This window comes from Euleptes europaea, chromosome 8, assembly GCF_029931775.1.
Source record: "Euleptes europaea isolate rEulEur1 chromosome 8, rEulEur1.hap1, whole genome shotgun sequence".
Lineage (NCBI taxonomy): Eukaryota > Metazoa > Chordata > Lepidosauria > Squamata > Sphaerodactylidae > Euleptes > Euleptes europaea.
In genome coordinates this window covers 15,482,522-15,498,544 of record NC_079319.1, presented here as the reverse complement: position 1 = coordinate 15,498,544, position 16,023 = coordinate 15,482,522, and the positions used below count along the sequence as shown (strand labels likewise).

General features: G+C 44.6%; 1 protein-coding gene across 1 annotated transcript in view; it reads left to right on the top strand.

The window, feature by feature from the left end:
- Positions 1–16,023, top strand: part of DEPTOR (DEP domain containing MTOR interacting protein) — a 65,531-nt gene that overhangs the window by 32,262 nt on the left and 17,246 nt on the right. Inside the window, exon 4 of the mRNA XM_056854500.1 lies at positions 4,701–4,879. Coding sequence (XP_056710478.1) covers positions 4,701–4,879 — 179 coding nt within the window. The remainder of the gene's footprint in view (positions 1–4,700; positions 4,880–16,023) is intronic.

Below are 16,023 nucleotides of genomic sequence, written 5' to 3'. Positions count from 1 at the left end.
TTTGTATCCTGTGTTTGCTTGCTACCATAGATTTTTAGCATAAAATCTTTTTACTTAAGTTAGAATATAACAAATTGCATGATTCAAATATATTTTCTGCCAGGCTGATGAAGCCCCTAGCGGCGAAAACATGCAAAACAATCCAGAAGGTGTTCCCATTTTCTTTTCTGGCTGTGAAGACTTCTTGAGAAGCTAACTCAATTCTACATCTAGCCTTATAGGCAAAATGAATGAAACTGTAATTTATGCACTACTGAAGAACTTTGCAACTATGTCATGTGCAAATAAGAAAACATAACTTTTTTGATGTATATTGCGAGATCTTCTTCTTTTGTTTGCTTCTTTGTACTATTTGCTTTGCTACACTTTTGGTGGTTATTCATATTTGTCACATTGTATGTCATGTATAGTATTATCAATTTATTATAGCTTTTGTAATTGAAATATATAGAGCCTTGTGCTGTTTTTTCTTGCTAATCTAGTACCTGGAGGTTGGCAAACCTATCTACAGCCAATTATTAAGCAGCGTTTTCAAGGGGCGGGGACTTACTCTTCCAGAGTTGAGCATGGTGATTGTGCTGGTGCATAGCTTTTTTTACAGAAAAGTATGGGATGAGCAAGCATCAAGGGCCAGGTATAACTCCCATTCATAAGCGACCATGTTGTGATATCTGCTCATGGATTCCCTGTGTAAGGTGTAATACAGACCTAAGAACATGTCACTTGTGCATAGTAGTATGCAGCTGGAAGTGATCCAGTTTTGAATGCTTTTCAATGCTTTTTCTAGCCAATGGAGCTTTTACATTCCAACTGCAAGTTGCAGGAAAGGAAAATTCCCTCCATGTTAGAAGAAAAGTTTGACCTACTCTATCCCATGTAATGCTGTTTTTCTGCATACAGGGGGGATTTTTTAAAACCGGGAACGTATTAAAAACTACTATTTCCCGCAGTTCAGGAGATACTATGCCTCTTAATTATACTGAATGTTTAAACTGGCTCTCTGTAGAGAGTGTCACATCATATAACTCTCCAGGTTTCAGTGGTATAATATTTTGAATCCTAATGCAATTCTTGGGTTAGATCCAGCTGTAACTTTCCACTGGCGCAAAGTACTTCCATCAATGGAACATTTTCCTGCCTTCCCCTCCCAATGCAGCCCACGAAGCTCCCCCAAAATCCAGCTCCCGGGGAACATGAGACCTCCAGAAACAGCATGAAGGTGAATTGGTGTAGTTATACAGTAAGATACATAAGTACTGAACGAGAGAAAATCCGCAATAACGATGCGACATTTCAGTGTCATTAGTGAGACAGTGTGGTGTAATGGTTAGAGTGTTGGACCAGGATCTGGGAGACCCAGGTTCAAATTCCCCACTATGCCTTGGAAACTTGCTGTATGATTAGTCACACACTCTCGGCCTAACCTACCTCACAGGGTTGTTGTGAAGATACAACGGAGTAGAGTAGAATGATGTAAGCCACTTTGTGCCCCCCTTGGGGAGAAAAAAGGTAAAGGTAGTCCCCTGTGCAAGCACTGGGTCATTACTGACCCATGGGGTGATGTCACATCCCAACGTTTACTAGGCAGACTATGTTTACAGGGTGGGTTTGAATTTGAATTTGGGGTACATTTGAGTGTCTAGTTCTGCAGAACTGCTATATAGTTGGTTTGAGTTGTTCCTCCCCACCCTTTTGTGTGTGTTATCATTTAAGAATTAGCACCAGGCCAGTTTGTGCTAGGCAGCTCACAGTGGATTTTTTGTAATGATCACAAAAGTGTCCTATAAAAAGTGTTTCAAAACCCCCGTTCCTGCTTATATGTATCTTCATCGTGCATGTTGGGGGAATGTCATTATCAAGTATGATCTTTATTAGTCATACGCTCTGTCAAGCCCCTGCCTCAGTGGTAGAGACCACCAAAGAAGCTTGCCTCTTGTGGCTGATCAGTTATAGAGTGCAGACTCTGTAGCTCTCTGTAAATGTAATGATTCTCCTGTATCTGATCAAGATTTTTCTGTTTGCCAAGACATTTTTGGATCGCTACTTGTTTGGTCTGAATTTGTTCTGTGATTGATCTTTGTGATGCCTTTTTTCTGCATCCTTTTCTGGTGTTGTTTTTTTTTTTTTTAATTATTATTACCACCACTGTATTTAAGTAAGCTAACTATTCATTCCTACATCCAGTCTTTTATTATAACTTTCAGTTCAGGATTGTTGTTTTATTGCACTTGACTTCACTGTAAGTGTTCCAGCGTCTTTTGTTGGTTTTGTAATTATGATGTTTGCAAACCGCTTTCGGGGATTTTTATAGAGCATGATGCATGTAAATACATTCAGTAAATAAAAAATGAGTGGCCATGCTACAGACTGAAACGGATGTAATAGTCACTCTAGTTTTGCAAAGGAATCTCTTTAGGGGACTATAGGTCTTTGGGAGGAGCCATGACATTGGAAGTGGTACAAAGCCAAGCCAAGTTTGTAGCATAGGTGGGGTCTTGGTTCGTGTGTTCCTGCACCTGAGCTATTCTACTAAGGCTGTCAAGCCCCCATTGGGGGCATGGGATGCCCTGCATCCAGGTCCCATTGCCCACTGCTGCTGGAAACAGTGGCAGAGAAAAAATTAAAAAGAAAAATAAGGCTTACAGATGCGTCTTACCACAGAGCTCTTGGTGATTCCTAGAGCTAAGTGACAAAGGGCCAGAAACTCCATTGTAAGAACTTCCTTTAAGTAGACAAGGCCTTATTTTTTTTTCTCCTGCAACGCTGCCCCCTCCCTCAATGCTCCAGCCAGCTTCCTATATTCTACTCTGACCTCATGATATGAAAAATCAGGTTGCAAACTCCGGCCGCCGCTTCCACCACCTCCACTTGACAGTGATCCAGATTCCTTTCATGTTTCTGTCCCTTTCAGTCATTAGCATCCCTTTTGCAGACACAGATCTCTCTCTCTCTGCCACTTCAGTCCGGCAGGCACGTTATTTATAGACTCATCGAAGAACAATTAACAAAGAATTCCCACTCAGCGTCTACAGATCCGGGGTAACCAATTTTTCACACCACAGCTGCTTTGAAAAGACTCAGCTAATGTTTTGGGGCTTTTTAATCTCTAGGGTAGAGAGAAAAGGACATAAGTGAAAGCATCCTCACCACAATGCTGTCTGTCCCAAAGCCGTGGTCAGAAGCCAGATCTTTTCATCTTTACAATTTAAATTCAAAGGGGAGGTCAGAAGCAGTGCTATTGGTAGGATGGTGGTCTTTGTTGTCTTCCCTTTTTTAAATCATTTCTGTTTGCCATGTCCTTGGATCAAGCTTCATTTTGTCCCGATTCATTTTGTCCCAATTCTAAAGGACCGGTACCGTTATAAGGATAATCAATTTAATTGCTTCTTTGTTTTGGTGCAACATGACATAGATTGAGTTTTCGATTAGTCATTGAACTACTGTTTGTCTAGATTATTAACCAGACCAACTAGGTGTCAAGTCATTTCCCATTGAAAGGTTTGGCAGAGGCCCACGCTTAGACTTTAACTATGGATTTAATCATCATATACCTAATTCCTAACCACACATAGAGAGTATCATCCATAGATCCACAAAAGGAAGCTAGAAACAGATAAGGGGAATTTCTCTATAAACCTGAAAGAAGACTCAGAGTTAAAGAAAGATCTAAAATCTAAATATATCTATATCTGTTAGGAGATTAAAACTCTGCAAAATAATAGGAACACCTGTAGCCAGCGTGGTGTAGTGGTTAAGAGCGGTGGTTTGGAGCGGTGGAGAACCAGGTTTGATCCCCCACTCATCCACATGAGCGGTGGACACTAATCTGGTGAACTGGATTTGTGTCCCCAGTCCTACACACGAAGCCAGCTGGGTGACCTTGGGCTAGTCACAGTTCTCTTAGAGCTCTCTCAGCCCCACCTACCTCACAAGGCGTCTGTTGTGGGGAGGGGAAGCCGGTTTGATTCTGCCTTAAGTGGGAGAGAAAGTTGGCATATAAAAACCAACTCTTCTTCTTCTTCTTAACAAAAAGAATGCCCACTGAACTCTCCATGGCAATTTTTGAAGGCTGCTGTGCAGCCACAATAATATTGCTGAGCTTTCCATGTCTTGGTTTCTGTCAAACAAACCCATGGGGGAGGGAATAAGTGTGAATTTAGAGGCCAAAACAGCCCAGGAAAAGGTCCCATCCTCCTCTCCCATCATACGCCTGGTAGAAGAGGACTAGAATTGCCAACTCTGGGTTGGGAAATTCCTGGAGATTTGGGAGTGGAGCTTGGCGTAATGGTTGATATGCTCCTTAACCTTGTATTTTTAGACTGGCAATGCCGTAATAAAAGTAATTTCATGCTCCTTAACCCTGATCAGCACCAGCAGCCGCCATGCAACTAGCCCTGATTTTTCCTTGGGGAGAGGTTGCCGTGTGTAGGGAAGGAGGGAAAACTGAAGATAGGAGGGCAGATTAATCTCTAGCTGGTGAGTGGGAAGGAGAGAAGGAAGCAGGAAAATGGGAGAGGCTACGAGGGTTGCCAGGGAAGGGAACGAGGTAATAGTGGGGTAGAGGAAAACAAGGAGGAATTGACATCACCACCACAAAGTCCTTGCAGGTCCATGGCTTGTGTGATCCTGTTATCCCTTAGTTTCTTGAGGTTGTATTTCATAAAAACTGTGTGGGTTTCCTCCCCCCCCCCCCACTGCAGACTGATGAGTACTGAAAATGCTCTTTTACAAGCCAGAGAAGAGGAAGGCATCAAGTATGAACGTACTTTTGTGGTATCTCAACTTATTGATTGGCTGATCCAGGAAGGAGAGACCACCACGAGGTCTGAAGCTGAACAACTTGGCCGCCGGCTGCTGGAGCATGGAATTATACAGCACGGTGAGGACTTTGTAAGGAGGGTGCATATTTTAATTTAGACCACTTAACTGTTCCATATTCTAAATGGAAAAAAAGAGGGAAAAGAGGACATGGGTGCCAGTTAGGGTTGCCAACCTTCAGGCGGCAGCTGGAGATCTCCCACTATTACCACTAATCTTCAGACAACAGAGATGATGATGATGAAGAAGAAGAGTTGGTTTTTACATGCTGACTTTCTCTACCACTTAAGGAAGAATCAAACCGGCTTACAATCACCTTCCTCGCCCCACAACAGACACCCTGTGAGGTAGGTGGGGCTGAGAGAGTGTGACTCGCCCAAGGCCATCCAGCTGGCTTCAAGTGTAAGAGTGGGGAAACAAATCCAGTTCACCAGAGTAGTCTCCGCCGCTCATGTGGAGGAGTGGGAAATCGAACCCGGTTCTCCAGATCAGAGTCCTCCAATCTTAACCACTACACCACGCTGGCTCTCAGTTCACCTGGAGAAAATGGCCGCTTTGGAAGATGGGCTCTATGGCATTATACCCATTGAAGTACCTCCCCTTCTCAAACCCCGCCCTCCTCAGACTCCACCCCAAGTATTTCCCAACCCCGGGGTTGGCAACACTAGTTCGAGTGCCAGGAGGCAACATCAGGGCAAGGCCTCGTCCTCTTTGCCCTGTTTGTTGGCCCTCCAGGGCAGCTGGTTGGCCACTATTTGAGACAGTGTGCTGGATGTTGGCTCTCATAGTTTCTTTTAATGTTTAGGTTCTCATTTATCTTTTCCTTTTCATTTACCATTGCATGAAATGGGGGGAAAGATACAATCACACAAAAACAAACACTGATTAAAGTATAGTTTTTAGTTAGTAGGCTAATATGATTATGGTTGAAGTCTGGAATGCACAGCCCCCAAAAAGTGCTTAAGAGGATGAAGAGAAAAAATCAGGATGTCTACAAGTAAAGGAGTGGGTGAGATTTGCTCTGCTTTGCAAAGCACAGGAAGACTGTATGGCATGCTCTATGCCTTCTCATGAGTATGGGAAAGAACTTCATAGGCCATTATAGAGCCTTTCTCCTGCACTGGCCAGATGCCCATGGTATTGATAACACAGTAATGTACCCATCTATTATGTTGGATAGGAAGCCCACGCTCACTTCCCATTGAGTTATCTGGCAGCCCTGCTCATCCCCAGATTCTACTGTGGAACTAATGAATTAGCATTCATTAATAGGTTCCATGAGAGCCAGCATGCTGTAGTGGTTAAGAGCAGTGGACTCTAATATGGAGTTCAGTTGCCCGCTCCTCCACATGAAGCTTGCTAGGTGATCTTGGGACAGTCAGAGTTCTTTCAGAAGTCTCTCAGCCCAGGCAGAGCTAGGCAATGGCAAACCACCTCCAAACGTCTCTTGCCTTAAAAACCCTATGGGGTCGCCATAGGTTGTAAGCAGCTAGACTCCTCCCGCTAAAGGGTGCCATGAAGGCACGGGGGCCAAAGACTAGCATAAGAGCAAGACTCTTCTCCAAACAAAATGGATGCCTCTCTGAGACATTTGGGATCCACCTTTTGTGGCTGACTTGGGTGGGAAGGCAGTTGGCAGCTGTGCTTTTTCCTATGGCCCAAGGTGTCCTTTGCTGGACAATGGGGCTAGCTAGCTAATCCCCATTGCCTCACCCTAGGGTGATTTAATCAGCACTCTGACCAGACCATTAATTACCCTAGCTGCACCCATCCTGGGCAATCCATCAGTATTCAGGAGGATATCCCAGATATTGACTACTCATCAAGCCCCTCCTGTCTTTTTGCTTGGACTCTAGCTTTCCTTGCATAACAAAATCAGCTGTCACTTTACAACACAATAGGTTTCATACTGACTACCTGCTAGGGTTGAACTGGGAGTTGGCATTTTTATCTGTTAGAAGTCTCTAGTTTAGCATAACTAGTGAATTGTCTCCACATTTTTCTGGATTAGATTTGGATTTTACATAATTACATTTCACTGGTACTTCCGGCGGTGCATGGCCCCTATTTATTTTTTCCATACCTCTTACATAAAATGGTAGCTTATTGAAATAAGTGGGCTGTACTCCATTTTTTTAGTCTTTATGGTGCCACAAGAATCCCATTTATTTTTGCTGCCGCAAACTAACATAGCTACCCCTGCCAAATTATACAATGTTAACATATTCTCAGATTCAGTAGTGATTCCTGAACCTTTCAAACAATTGAAAAAAGAAATGATACAATATTTTTAAAAGTACAATATCATATTCCTGAAACTTTAGAACAATTGAAAAAAGAAATGCTACAACTGAAAAAAGAAATGTTACCACTGTTCTACTCAGGAGACTTGTTCTTCACTTACCTGCTATGGTTTATGATGGCCCCATGTTTTGGGGACGGTTGGGCTTTTGAATACAGATCATGTACATTGTTGTTGTGTATTACATGAATTATTGTGAATGTACACATTGCATTGTTGAATTTAGCTTTACTGTAGTGAAAGTGATTTTGGTTGAATCATAGAATCATAGAGTTGGAAGGGACCATCAGGGTCATCTAGTCCAACCCCCTGCAATATGCAAATTGTTTTGCATATAGGTTGTTAGTAAACATATATGGAATAGTTGTTTGTTCCTTGAGCTTTGGTGCTGTTCTTTGCATTAACTTAGTTCTACTGCAGCACTGGTTCTTCCTTTTTTGTCATTGAGGAGTACCCGGAGGTTGCCAACCCTAGTCATTTGGGTAATTAATGCTCCAGCCCAGTCAAGCAGGCATTCTCCTGGAGATGCAATAAGAGAAACACACGGGATTACAGATGTGCGCAAGTCCCTTCTTTTCAGTTTAATGATTGTGACAAAGTGCTCTTATTGACTTCCCAAAGGGGCTTAGAATTAGTATCAGGTTGGTATAAAGCCTGGTGACGGAGTATAGAGTAAGCACTTTATATGCCAGTAGGAGATGTGGTTTGAAGGGAAACTTACAATGTAATACTGAAAACACTTTCCTGGGGGTAAGCCCTGGTAAATGGACTGCAGTAGGATTCTGAGTAGACCTGTTTAGGATTGCTGCCTTAGTTTGTCCTATGGACTTCATTGCCGTTTTGCTAGAGTTAGAAAGCATATTTGTAACACTCAGTTGAGATAGAATGGCTATGGGTTTATCTTTAGCGAATGAATATAACATCTGGTTTAATTACTGTACTGGTAGACTTAGGAAGACTAACACAGCTAGAAAATTAGAAGAAAAAAAACCAACACACACACACACATGCCATTTCCCAATTGCAGGCTTAATCTGAAACAACAGCTGTCTGGTGTTCATTGTGTTGCCTATTTACTGCGGCCTTTTTGAAAGTCCACCTTATTTGCAAGTAAATTCCGTGTATCCGTTGGTAGGTTTATTCTGCTCTCCAAGGGCCAAACGGTTTCCTGTATCTTGTATGTCAGCATTGCCAATATAGATTCAATTAACACTAATTGGCACTTCTGCCGAGGCTTGGCAAGAACTGAATGAAGTCTTTGGCTGATGACCGAGTAGGGAATAAAATACCTTTTGTGCCCCATAGGCTGTCTTTCTAAACTGCCGTCACCACCTATAACAGAACTTGGCCACTGTTATTGTTGAATAAGCACAAAGAATGACAAAGCAAAGCTTCCTTGTATACTTAATTTTATTACAGAACCAGAAGGGACCTGAATGTCCTCTCTAGTTAGGGTTGCCAGATCCCTCTTCACCACCGGCGGGAGGTTTTGGGGGCGGAGCCTGAGGAGGGCGGGGTTTAGAGAGGGGAGGGACTTCAACGCCATAGAGTCCAATTGCCAAAGCAGCTATTTTCTCCAGATGAACTGATCTCTATCGGCTGGAGATCAGTTGAAATAGCAGGAAATCTCCTGCTACTACCTGGCAGTTGGCAACCCTATCTCTAGTCCAAGTCTGGACAGTAGGGTTGCCAGGTCCCTCTTCGCCACTGGCGGGAGGTTTTCGGGGGTGGAGCCTGAGGAGGGCGTGGTTTGGGGAGGGGAGGGACTTCAGTGCCATAGAGTCCCATTGCTAAAGCTGCCATTTTCTCCAGGTGAACTGATCTCGATCGGCTGGAGATCAGTTGTAACAGCAAATCTTCAGCTAGTACCTGGATGTTGGCAACCCTACCGGACAGTCAGGCAAAAACCTTTGTCTCTAAACCTGCCTTCTGCTCTTTGAACTCTTCCCCAAGGAACTGCCCCCTTCCCCTGGCCATGCTGTCTGCCTTCTGAAGGCTTACACCATTCCCGCCTTCTCCATTTTATCCTCACAACAACCCTGTGAGGTAGGTGAGGCTGAGAGTATGTGACTGGCCCAAGGTTACCCAGCATGGCTTCCATGGCAGAATGGGGATTTGAACCTGGGTCTCCCAGATCCTAGTCTGACACACCAGCCACTACACCATGGTGGATCTGGACTTGCTTTTAAACATGCGTATTTACCCTGTGTCTGCCAGGCAAGTCCTGATATGATTTACTTCTTTATTTATTTTTATTTAAAACATTTATTAGCCGCCGTTCTTCCTTATGGAGCGCAAGGCATCTTACAATATTAAAACAATACATAAAATAGATCACATAAAAATACATAAAACCAAAATTTAAAATCACAGTGTAGGACTGCTTTAATCAAATGCAGTCCTAAATAAAACCATCTTCAGCTGCCTCCTGAAGATCGAAAGTGAGGGGGCCAGGTGCAACCCCCTGGGGAGGTTGTTCCATAAATATGGGGCTGCCACTGAAAAGGCCCTGTCTCCTGTACACACCAAATGAGCTTCGTTGATTTATAGGACATTCAGGAGGGCCTCTCCCTGTCATCTTCATTCCCAGGAAGGAATGTGAGTTGGTTGTGGAGATGAGCAGAGCTGAAGTTGCTCTGTACATACAAAACTAGCACAGGAAGGAAAAGGCTAGGCCAGAAGCCTTATGAAGAGAGTCCTTCACCCCACCCTTGTATGATATGTTGCATGAACATAAGAAAGGCCATACTGGATCAGACCAAGGTCCATCAAGTCCAGCAGTCTGTTCACACAGTGGCCAACCAGGGGCCTCTAGGAAGCCCACAAACAAGACGACTGCAGCAGCATTGTCCTACCTTGTGATCCAAAGCACCTAATATAATAGGCATGCTCATCTGATCCTGCATGAATGTTGATCTATATGGAACTCCAGTGATGGAAACTAAAATTTAACTCTAAAACATGTGTGTGTTTTTATAAAAGTTTTAGCCAGATACCATAAAGCTCTGTATGCCCATCAGAACTACAGTGCCAACCTTCTTCTCTAGCTCCAGGCTCTGGCACTGTGTCAGATGCCATTAAGGTGAAGGGTGTTCTCCAAAACCTCAGTGCATATGGATCCTCTGTGACCCAATGAACAGATGCCCCCACAGGGACCCCTGTGTTTGCCCTGACATGGCTGCCACAGGCTTGGAAGAAATATTCTGTTTAATATCAAACTGAGGTCCCTGGATCTAGGCAGAGGTTGCCCCAGGCTGGGTGTAGCCCACCTCCCTGAAAGCTTCATGGAAACATTGTAATCAAATCCCCATTCAGACTCTGGAGCTGCCCCTGCCCCTTTTGACCACAAGAAAAGACCCAGGTAGGCATGACAATAAGCAAGCCCTCCAACTTAAGTCATATCTCCTCCACTCCCCAACATAATTTAATCTAGAGCCTAAGGGAGCCATCAAATCCTTTGTTAAATCGGCCCAAACTGGTACTCTGGGTAGGTAACCTAATCACCCCGCCCTGGGTTGGCTTTCCCATATAGAGCAGGGTTGTCCCTGACAGCATATCCCTTCCCTCTGGACTGGGCACCCCTTTCTCCTGGATCAGGTGTAGTATAACTTTCTTTGGCCCTTTTCTGTTTTTCTGCTAGCTTCTCCCCCCCCCCCCCAATCTCCCTCCAATAGACAGATACCCCTAGACTTGTGAAGGTTTATTGGTGTGTTGCCATATTTATTGTCTATTTTATTGCCTGACTGTTCCATTTCTGCTGTTTCCTTCTTAGATTTGTGTTCTGGTTAGGGAAATAAAAACCTTTCCCTTTCCCTTTCCTTCAATGGGTTGTTTTTCTCCTGGGTGTTGTCCTGTGGAGTTGTGGAGCCACGAGGGCTTCTCAGGTTTGTCAGGTGAAGAAGAGTATTGCCGCCAGGGGTTCTACCTTGTGTCCATGCAGATGGCAGCTAGGTCTGGTGTATGTGGGTGAGGGGGGAGTGTGTCAGATTTTGCTTCTGCTTCCAGTGCTTTTCCTTTCCCCATAAGAGTAAATAGCTGCCATACACTTATAAGTGTAAGGGGCAGGGAAAACAGCCTCCAGGTGGGACCTGGGTAGCCCCTGGAATTACAGCTCATCTCCAGACTACAGATATCAGTTCTCCTGGAGAAAATGGGTGCTTTGGAGGGTGGACTCTGTGGCATTGCACCCCACTGGGCTCCCTGTCCTCCCCAGGCTCCACCCCGAATCTCCAGGAGTTTCCCAATCTGGAGCAGGCAATCCTAAATACCTCACCCCCTACCAGTGGTCAGGGTTCCTCAGCGGAACAGGCTTCCTTGGGAGGTGGTAAGCTCTTCTTCCCTGGAGGTTTTTAAGCAGAGGCTAGATGGCCATCTGTCATCAATGCTGATTCTATGACCTTAAGCTGTTCATGAGAGGGAGGGCATCTTGGCCACCTTCTGGGTATGGAGTAGGGGGTCACTGGTGTGTGTGTGTGTGGGAGGTAGTTGTGAATTTCCTGCATTGTGCAGGGGGTTGGACTAGATGACCCTGGTGGTCCCTTCCAACTCTATGATTCTATGATTGTAGGGAGGAACTGGCAACCCTAGTAAGGGGGCACAATTGGGGTGGAGACTAAATCATTGCATTGGTGACCCAGTAAGAATCAAATCCACTCCTGTCTGCCCAGTCCAGTTCTAGGTTTTGTTCCTCAGGCCTGTTGGAAAAGTTAGCTGCAATACTGGGGACATTTTAAATGCATGGCTAAATAATTCAGATTAAAAGGATATCGCAGAGCTTGAGAAGGGTCAGAAAAGAGCAACCAAAAGGAACAGGGGGCTAGAGCAACTGCCCTGTGAGGAGCGGTTAAAACGTTTAAGGCTGTTTAGCTTGGAAAGAAGGTGGTAAGGGGAGACATGAAAGAGGTCTATAAAATTATGCATGGTATGGAGAGTGCTCTGACCTGGATGGCCCAGGCTAGCCTGATCTCGTCAGATCTCAGAAGCTAAGCAGGGTCAGCCCTGGTTAGTCTTTGGATGGGAGACCACCAAGGAAGTCCAGGGTTGCTGTGCAGAGGAAGGCACTGGCAAACCACCTCTGTTCGTCTCTTGCCATGAAAACCCCAAAAGGGGTAGCCATAAGTCAGCTGCGACTTGACGGCACTTTACACACACATGGAGAGAGTGGACAGGGAGAAGATTTTATCCCTCTCTCATAATACTAGAACACGGGGCCATCTGCTGAAGCTGGAAGGTGAGAGATTCAAAACAGATAAAAGGAAGAGTTTCTTCACACAACTCATAATTAAATTGTGGAACTCCCTGCCCCAGGATGTGGGGATGGCTGCCAATTTGGAAGGCTTTAAGAGGGAAGTGGACATGTTCATGGAGGATAGGGCTATTCATGGATTCTAGTAAAAATGGATACTGGTCATGATACATACCTATCCTCTGCAGGATCAGAGGAGCATGTCTTTTATATTAGGTGCTGTGGAACACAGGCAGGAGAATGCTGCTGCAGTCGTCTTGTTTGTGGGCTTCCTAGAGGCCCCTGGTTGGCCACTGTGTGAACAGACTGCTGGACTTGATGGACCTTGGTCTGATCCAGCATGGCTTTTCTTATGTTCTTATGAGCTTTGGAAACAGAATGTCTAGATTTTTAACAGAAGAGTCTGGATTCTGAATAGATGCCACTGCGTAAATCACATCTGCAGATGCAACATTAGATCAGAAGGCCTTTTAGAGGAATTGGGGAGGGAGCTCTCTGCCTCAGTTGTATGTTTAATGTAAAAGCCAGGAAATGCCTTTAACAAGTGTGGGCGCAAGTGCCATTATTTTTCCAGGACATTGCATGCATTCGCAAAAAAATGTACCTGCTTTTAGAAAAATTGGCTCCTCTAATAAGCTCCTAGGAAATTCACAGACATTATGGACAAAAGATAAAGAGAGCCTGAAAGCTCTGCTGTTCTCTACAGCGATGATCTTTGAATGAAGTTTTAAAATGTAGCTGGTCTTTTCTGTTTTGTTTTTTAAACAACTTCCTGGTGGCTTCTCTAAAAGTGAGAGAGGCAAATAAATTCAGGTTTAGATATCTGGTATGTGTGCTTACCTCTTTCATCTGGCATACTAGCTGCAAATAAATTTATTTATTTATTTGGTGTGTGTATTGGGCCAAGTTTGTTTGTTTTTTAAATGAAAACACAGAAAGTGGATATTCAGTAGATCTAGGCTGAGATTTTGAGACAGGAGCTTGATAGTCCTGCTTACAGGAATGAAGCTTTCATACTGGAGTGGGAAGTAGGACTGCCAACTCTTGTCTGGAAAATTCCTGGAGATTTGGGGGTGAACCTGAAGATGGTGGGGTTTGGGAAGGCCCCAGATGGGGTATAATGCCATGAACTCCACCTTCCAAAGCAGCCGTTTTCTCCGGGGGAACTGATCTCTGTAGTCTGGAGATTGTTTGTGATTCCAGGAGATCTCCTGGCCCCACCTGGAGGTTGGCAGCCATTCAAGGTTAGATCAGATCTTCCAGTTGGTCTGACATTTAAATTTCCCCTCAAAATCTGTAGCTGTAAAGGGGACCCCAATTTTGATAGGAGCATGTGTGTGGGGGGGTGATCCTTTCTCTTGCACAGTTTTCTTATTCTGAACCTATCCCCAGGCCCTAGCTGTTTTTATCCCCATGGGGAGGAATTAATCGGACAAGATTTTCCTTTCCCCAGTGGAGGTAAAAACAGGGGATGGCCATTTTCAGTGGGAAAATGAGGTCAGGAGAAAAGGTGCGAGTTAAATAGTCACTCCTTTCTGCCCTAGCCCCTTCAGTTTAAATTGCAATCCCCGCAGCTGAGTTTTGTAATAAATAAGAACAATTGCAGAACACTTAACATGTTGCCCTCAAGCAGAAAGCAAAAGGAAGTTGTCTGCACAGAGAGGGAAGAGAGGCAACTAATGAGGAATTTAAGCTGGGGGCTGCCTAGGCAGATGCTGAAACTTTGTCACAACCCCCCCCCCAATTGTTAACTGCATATACTGAAAGTGATGAGATCATCTGCACTCTCTGTAATGAAGTCAGATAGCATCTATAGTGTAATTAGAAGGTTGGAACTAGGAAATGAATTGCTGCAAAATGTAACATCCTCTGTGATTTTAATTTCGAAACTGCTCGGCTTTAATGAAGGCCTGGGGGGGGGGGGAATTGGAAAGCACACCTGGTGTGAAGAGCCAAGGATGCTGGCAGAGAAACAAGCTGGAAAATGGAAAAAAGATAAAAGGGATCCTGGCCTCTCCGATGCAGTTTAATAATGATAACTGCGTGTGGTGGGTTCCAGATACAAATGGCAGAGTATGTAGCGGTTGGCCTACTCATTAGCACATGAAATAAGACAAATCTGGCAGCCACCATTTTTTCCCCATTTTCTTAATTTCCATATAATCAGTTTCCCTCCACTCAGATCCCTGATAGTCCATACAGTACAGTGTAGGAACAAGGTGGAAGATCATCGGTGTGAGTGGGACAGCCCACACAGAGGGAACACACAGGAAGAAGAGTTGGTTTTTATATGCCGACTTTCTCTACCACTTAAGGAAGAATAAAACTGGCTTACAATCACCTTCCCTTCCCCTCCCCACAACAGACACCTTGTGAGGTAGGTGGGGCTGAGAGAGCTGTGACTAGCCCAAGATCACCCAGCTGGTTTTATGTGTAGGAGTGGGGAAACAAATCCAGTCCACCAGATTAGCCGCCGCTCATGTGGAGGAGTGGGGGATCAAACCTGGTTCTCCAGGTCAGTGACCACCGCTCCGAACCACCGCTGTTAACCACGACACAACTCTGGCTCTTATAGCAAGTCAGCTGCCTTATAGTGAGTCAGACCATTGGTCAATCAAGGTCAGCATTTAGAGGCAGTGTGGTGTAGTGGTTAAGAGCGGCAGACTCTAATCTGGAGAAGTGGGTTTGATTCCACACTCTTCCACATGAGTGGCAGACTCTAATCTGGTGAACTGGGTTGGTTTCCCCACTCCTACACATGAAGCCAGCTGGGTGACCTTGGGCCAGTCACAGTTCTCTCCAAACTCTCTCAGCCCCCCCTACCTCACCAGGTGCCTGTTGTGAGGAGAGGAAGGGAAGGAGATTGTAAACCGGTTTGATTCTCCTTAAAAGGGAGAGAAAGTCGACATATAAAAACCAACTCTTCAAACAAATATCATGATGCCTAGTTCAGTGCTGGAGACTCTACTTTAGATATTTCTTTTTTATTTAAAATATTTATTAGCTGCCTTTCTTCCATATGGAGCTTAGGGCGGCTTACAATATTTATAAAATTCATTAAAAAATCATTAAACCAACGTTTTAAAATCACAGTTTGCAACCGCTTTGATCAAATGCAGTCTTGAATAAAACCAGCGTGAGGACTGGGCAGAAGAAGTTATTTAAAGCTGCTTGTTTAAAGGAGAGGGATAATTATTCTTGGCAGCAATTGTTTACTCAAGCTGGGCAGGGCGTCTTTCCAGGAATTACCACAGCAGGGAGTTGGAGCACACACCTGGCTAAAAGAAGGTGCCATTGCCTTTAGGGTGAAGGATGGGGAACACCTGAATGAGGGAGCACAAAACGTATCATATCGAAGCCTGTCTTTAACATCTGTTGTGCAGGATTTTGTCCGGGAAGAACAAACTTACCTTGCATGCCTTACCGAGGCTGAGCACGACAAGAGGGTGGGGGTGAAGCTGTCACAACGGTGCCCACCAGGTACCTCGGAACAACAACTGAACAACCTGGGAGTGTGTATCAGGAGACTGGGTTGCCATAGTCTGTTAGGATTACCTCTGCTGTGCCGTGCACCCAGCCCTACTGAATTCCAAGTGATTATTCCAGATGTTGCAGCAGTGGGGTTGCCAGCTCCGGGTTGGAAATAACCTGGATATTT